Source organism: Choloepus didactylus, chromosome 6, assembly GCF_015220235.1.
Source record: "Choloepus didactylus isolate mChoDid1 chromosome 6, mChoDid1.pri, whole genome shotgun sequence".
Taxonomy (NCBI): Eukaryota; Metazoa; Chordata; class Mammalia; order Pilosa; family Megalonychidae; genus Choloepus; species Choloepus didactylus.
This window is the reverse complement of record NC_051312.1, coordinates 78,017,977-78,023,731: the sequence shown is the minus strand read 5'-3', so window position 1 is coordinate 78,023,731 and position 5,755 is coordinate 78,017,977. Positions and strand designations below refer to the sequence as shown.

General features: G+C 38.1%; 1 protein-coding gene across 1 annotated transcript; it reads left to right on the top strand.

Moving 5' to 3' along the window:
- Positions 1-2,926: 2,926 nt before the first annotated feature.
- Positions 2,927-3,877, top strand: LOC119537009 (olfactory receptor 56A3-like). The gene has a single exon (XM_037839645.1). The coding sequence runs from the start codon at positions 2,927-2,929 to the stop codon at positions 3,875-3,877; it is 951 nt and encodes a 316-aa protein (XP_037695573.1).
- Positions 3,878-5,755: the final 1,878 nt, after the last annotated feature.

Sequence of the window (5,755 nt, the reverse complement as noted above, 5' to 3'; positions counted from 1 at the left end):
AGATGTCTATTTTGAGATTGCAGTTGTAACACATGACTCAGGTGCATTCATATACTCACTGACATAAGGCTTGAAGAAAGCATTTGGAATTTTATTTTTCCCACATTTGAACTCTACCAGCTAAACTGTGGAAGACACAATCACTGAAACTTTATTTACCCATCTGAAAAAATAAATTGTTAAAATTTAGTCAACTTGCCCTACATATCTTACAACATTATGAGCCACAAATGAAATAGTATATTTCAAATTCATTACAAAATTGCCAAAGCCACTACTGATAAACCTATTGTTGGCAAGAGAAAAATAAACTGGAAGATAAGCTAAATCTCTTCTGAATTTGAAGCGGGAAGGACCATCCCTGGCAGACTCAGGCTGTGCAGAACCTCCTGCTTTGGGAAGTAGAGGATCAGGATGACGAGAGGAAGGCACCTGGGAGGAAAGCCCATCCTCCCTCCTCTTGGTAGCAGCCCCAGGGACTGACAGGGCCTCTCTGATGTGGAATATTGACTCTGCGAGGAGCCAGCTGAGCACCAATGGAAATACATCTGAGGAATAAGAAACACATAACTGGAAGCAAAAATATTTCTTGCACCACTACAATACAAGTATGAAACTATTGTTAGGATAGAAGCAGTTCTAGTTCACATTTTTTTAAAAAAAATCCCTTACTTCTATCCCAAACCCACATAACTATGTCTCCCCTACCAGATTCCTTTTTCAGAACTATTAATTGTACCTTCGGTGAAGTTGTTTTCTTTGTTATAGGAATAGTCAGGTGGCAAGTTATTATCATAGAATTACTTATTAAGATCAGAGAAGTTAGGGATATCAACCCAATCCAACCCTCTGTATTAGGCAGGATAGGATTAGCATAGCACAGTGTGGGTGATTAAGAAACTGATTTGACCTCTCAATTCCCCCATTCTAAAGTGGTAAAAATAAAACATGACTCACAAGATGCTGGAAGATTAAATGGCATGAAACCCTAGAATATTTGAGCACCCTTCCCAACTAGTAGTAAAGACTTCAAAGATAATTAATATCTAACGTTATCTTTTATTGGCTAGCTTCATGTGCAAGAAGCAACGCAAGTCTTCAACACCTGGTGAACAGAGTTTCCAAATCCACAGAATAACACCTTAACAGAGGCCTCTGTCCTCGTAGACAGGTTTGGGTACAATGGACTCAGGATCAGTGATCACACAAAGACCTCACCCCTCTATTTACCAGATACGGCCTTCTTGGTCTCTTTCACATTCAGTGAAGAGGAGACTTTGCATCCTTTACCTTTAACGTAAATGTGGGTATCACATGATTTTATTTAAAATTCTTTTTCTCCAGCCTCTCCCCCAGGACAGAGTCAGTCAGTCCCTGCCCTATACTCTCACAGTATTCTGTGCGTGACCCTGTCACTGCTCCTATCATTTTCTTATTCTTCTGACTTTCCCAGAGAAACTTACTTCCTTGAGAGTCAGGACAGTTCCTTATTGAATATTGTGACCCTAGAACCTACCAGAATGTCAGAACCAAAGACTAAATAATGAGAGAACAATGGCAACATTGAGCTATTGTCTGGTGAATGGAGTGTGTGTGTCTGGATCATTATATGTAAGAAGAAAGAGGGAAACGGAAAGGGCATAGAAGACTTTAAAAATGGGCTTCACCCCCACACATTGCAATCAGAGGAACCAACTTTTCATCTTCCTTAATGACAACAACTGCTTGCTCATATCTATACGGAATTGATACTTTTTCTTTCAAACCTTTTCTTCCAAATATTAGGAGTCTTACAATTACAAAGATGACAAAGAAAAAAAGCAATTTGTTAGTGCCTATATCTACCAAATAAAAATGATTCTTTAAACAAATTAGAAGTATACTTTATTTTCTGAATATAAACTAAAATTTCCAATTAGAGAAAATTAGATAAAACTGAAAGTCAAAAGGTGGTTGGCATGGGGACTAGTGACATTTCTTTGCATTCCTATTTGTGCCAGACTCGGCGAGTTTTTGGATATATTGTAACAGTTAACATACAAATATGGCAGTGTATGTGGTCATTGGAAAGACAATGAAGAGGAAAAAACTTACTAGCACAAAGTTGGAGAGTCACAGTCAAGATAATCTAAGTTCTTGTTCTTCCAATCAGTATATGTAACTTTGAACTCTTCTCTGGGTAACTATAAACCAAAGCAGTGCTTCCAGGTAAGAGTCTAATCTTAACACGTATCACCAATTTTGAATATTTGTGCATATAAAACTGAAACAAATTTTCATTAAATAAGGTTTAACATTATCAGTGAAGTGAATGTTTTTCAAATTTTTATGATGCATAGTAAGAAACTCCATTTTATATCATACCCTAGTAAACACATAAATTCTGTGAACACACTTACACACAAGCATATAAATGAACACAATCTTCAAAAGACAATATTTAACCTTCAGAGAAGTGAACACTGATGTTTTCTATAATGTACTAACTTGATTTTTTATTCTACTCTATTTCATTAAAAATCATGCTTGCTGATTATTTAATTGTTCACAAACTATTTAATGATATCACTCTGAAGTAACTCCTAATGCATCAGAGAGTTAGGCCACCATGTTTGCAACAGCAGAAATAAGTTTCTATAATTGTTATTCATGTTCCACCTAAGTTTTCTTCTTCCCTTTAGTTTCTATAATGACATAACAATTCTATCAAAAATAAACATAGAACACGTCAAACATTAACCCAAATCAATGGCACAAAGGATAAACAGATACATTTACCCCAAACTTCAGTAACCACTAAGATCCATAAGTTGCCCCTGTAAATAAAACAATTGTGTCATCTTCACATATCTTGAGTCAGTAGGTAATTTTTATTCTGATTTTACAGATCATTAAAAGAAAGCTGCAGAGAAACATATGATAGAAAATGACAACACAACAAAATCATACCATCCCAAATGACGTGTCAGACTTCCTCCTGAACTGTTTTGCCAGGTCCCCCAGCTGGCAGCTCTGGCTGTCCCTGCCCCTCAGCCTCCTCTTCCTCCTGGCCATGGGGGCCAACGCCACTCTCCTGATCACCATCTGGCTGGAGGCCTCTCTGCACGAGCCCATGTACTACCTGCTCAGCCTCCTCTCCATTCTGGACATGGTGCTCTGTCTCACTGTCATCCCCAAGGTCCTGGCCATCTTCTGGTTTGACCTCAGGCCCATCAGTTTCTCTTCCTGCTTCCTCCAGATGTTCATCATGAATTGCTTCCTGGCCATGGAGTCCTGCACATTTATGGTCATGGCTTATGACTGCTATGTGGCCATCTGTCACCCAATGAGGTATCCATCCATCATCACTGATCAATTTGTAGCCAAGGCTGTCTTTTTTATTCTTGTGAGGAATGTCCTTGTTGCTGTGCCCATACCCTTTCTCTCAGCACGACTCTACTACTGTGGAAGAGATGTCATCGAGAACTGCATGTGTACCAATATACCTGTCTCCAGGCTCTCCTGTGATGACATCACCATCAAACACCTCTACCAGTTTGCTGGAGGTTGGACCCTGCTAGGATCTGACCTCATACTTATCTTCCTCTCCTACACCCTCATAATGAGAGCTGTGCTGAGACTCAAGGCAGAGGGGGCTGTGACCAAGGCCTTAAGCACATGCAGCTACCACTTCATTCTCATCCTTTTCTTTAGCACCATCCTCCTGGTCCTTATCTTCACTCACGTGGCTAAGAAAGAGGTCTCCTCTGATATGCCAGTCTTGCTCAATGTCCTCCACCATGTCATGCCCGCAGCCCTCAACCCCATTGTGTATGGAGTGCGAACCCAGGAAATCAAGCAAGGAATCCAGAGACTCCTGAAGAAAGGGTGGTGGTAAGGGCAACTGCAACTGGATCTCTGCATTCCTAAAGTAGGATGACTAATGAATTATTAATGGACACATGACCTGAAAAGCACAGCTCTGAGCTACAATCTCAAAATGGGTAAACTACATATTCTGTCTTCTCTTCTAACTCTTCAGGGTTTTATTGTTTGTTTCCTTGTCTCTCATTCCTCCTTCAGGAATCTCTTTAATCCCGCCTCTTTTTCTCATGCTGGTAATCCTATTTTGTCCAAAATAATGAGATTTCTTAGGGCAGCTTCTAAAGTAAGAATTGTATGTTCCCTAAAATAAAACTGTGTATTTTTCATGAATTTTATATTTTTGTAACAACAATTGTGGGTATTTTGTGGTTGTCCTGTGTGCAAGATGTTTTTACTCCTATATTCACATAAGGGAATATATTGGAGAAAAAGCCATAGGAGTTGAACTTCATTCCTAAATAATGGATGGTTGCCATTGGTCCGTAATTAGGTCTTTAATTCTCAGACTTCTACCACATTTTCTGTCTGTCTGTCTGTCTCTCTCTCTCTCCAACATCATTAAAGTTGCAATGCACTGAGGGTAAGATTTTTGCCTGTTTTGCACATGTGTTATACATAAAGCAGTTAGTTTCATTAGATTTAAGAATCTTAAATTCTCTTTTCAAATATATCTATATTTTGGCTTTTTATCTTTTGGATACAGGGCATCATAATGTGCTACATGTGAACATACCTCTGCTCTAGAGTTAAAGGATTGCAAGTATTATAATATATGATCCAGTAATGATACTAAAATCTAAAATAGTCCAGCTGAACTTTATTTTCTTGTTAATTGGATAGTTTCTGGGCTCTCATTGTGTCCTGGGAACTCTCTTAGCTCTTGAGGATGCAAAAATGAACAGAACATTTTTGCTGCTTTGAGAAGCTCAGCATATAAGCTTAGGAGGATAAAAGTTAAAAAAAAAAAAATCATAGGACTATACAACACAAATAGTTAGCCTTATTCTAAATGATGAGTATTATTCATAGTACAATGATAAAAATTTCTTTCATGAAGTGTAAGAACTGTACTACACTGATGCAAGGTGTTAATAATAAGAAACTCCATATTTTACACATGATTTTTGTAAAACCCTACAACTTCTATAATACACACACACACACACACACACTTAGGAGAAATACAAATTAGTGAGTTCAAAGAATATATTCTGAACTGAGAAGGATGATGAATAGAATAAGGTACATGTAGAGGCTTAGTAAAGGTATTAGGCATAGGAAAAAAGCACTGGAAAGAAAGTTGGAGGGTTTGGATGGCAGGCTTATAAAGCCATTAAAAAAACTGATTAATTTAATTTATGGCCTCACTGTGTCTCAGGCTATTTGTTTTACCTGACAATATTACAAGTTTCTTTTAAAATATCATTTTTGATCTAAGCTTTTTCATCTCAACAACAACAACCTATAGGCATGTGTTATTTTGTTTCAACCATGAAGAGAAAAACCCTGCAATACCAAGACTGTTCCAAAAGGGGAGTGGGTCAAACAGACATAGCTGAAAACTCCCATCACACTCCTGGCCTTCGTTTGGCTCCATTCTGCCAAGCCCTGTCGCTTCATTTTCTTCTTCAGCTGGCATCTCATTTCTCTATTCCTGGATAACTTATAAGCTACTGCTTGAAAAATAAGAAAAATAAGCATGCACTCACATCAATGAAAAGCAATAGTTAAAAGCACGTCTCACCAACATCTTAATTAGGAATATTCCGTTTCTCAAAATTGAAAAGTAATCTGCCAAGATCTGACTAGGTCCACACTAGCTCCAACTGGACAACCTCTTTTCTTTTTACTTTAAGAACATTAACTCCCTAAAATCTCATTCTCTCAGACA

Coding starts and splice junctions, on each gene's coding strand:
- LOC119537009 (XM_037839645.1), top strand. CDS start 2,927: ATGACAACACAACAAAATCATACCATCCCAAATGACGTGTCAGACTTC.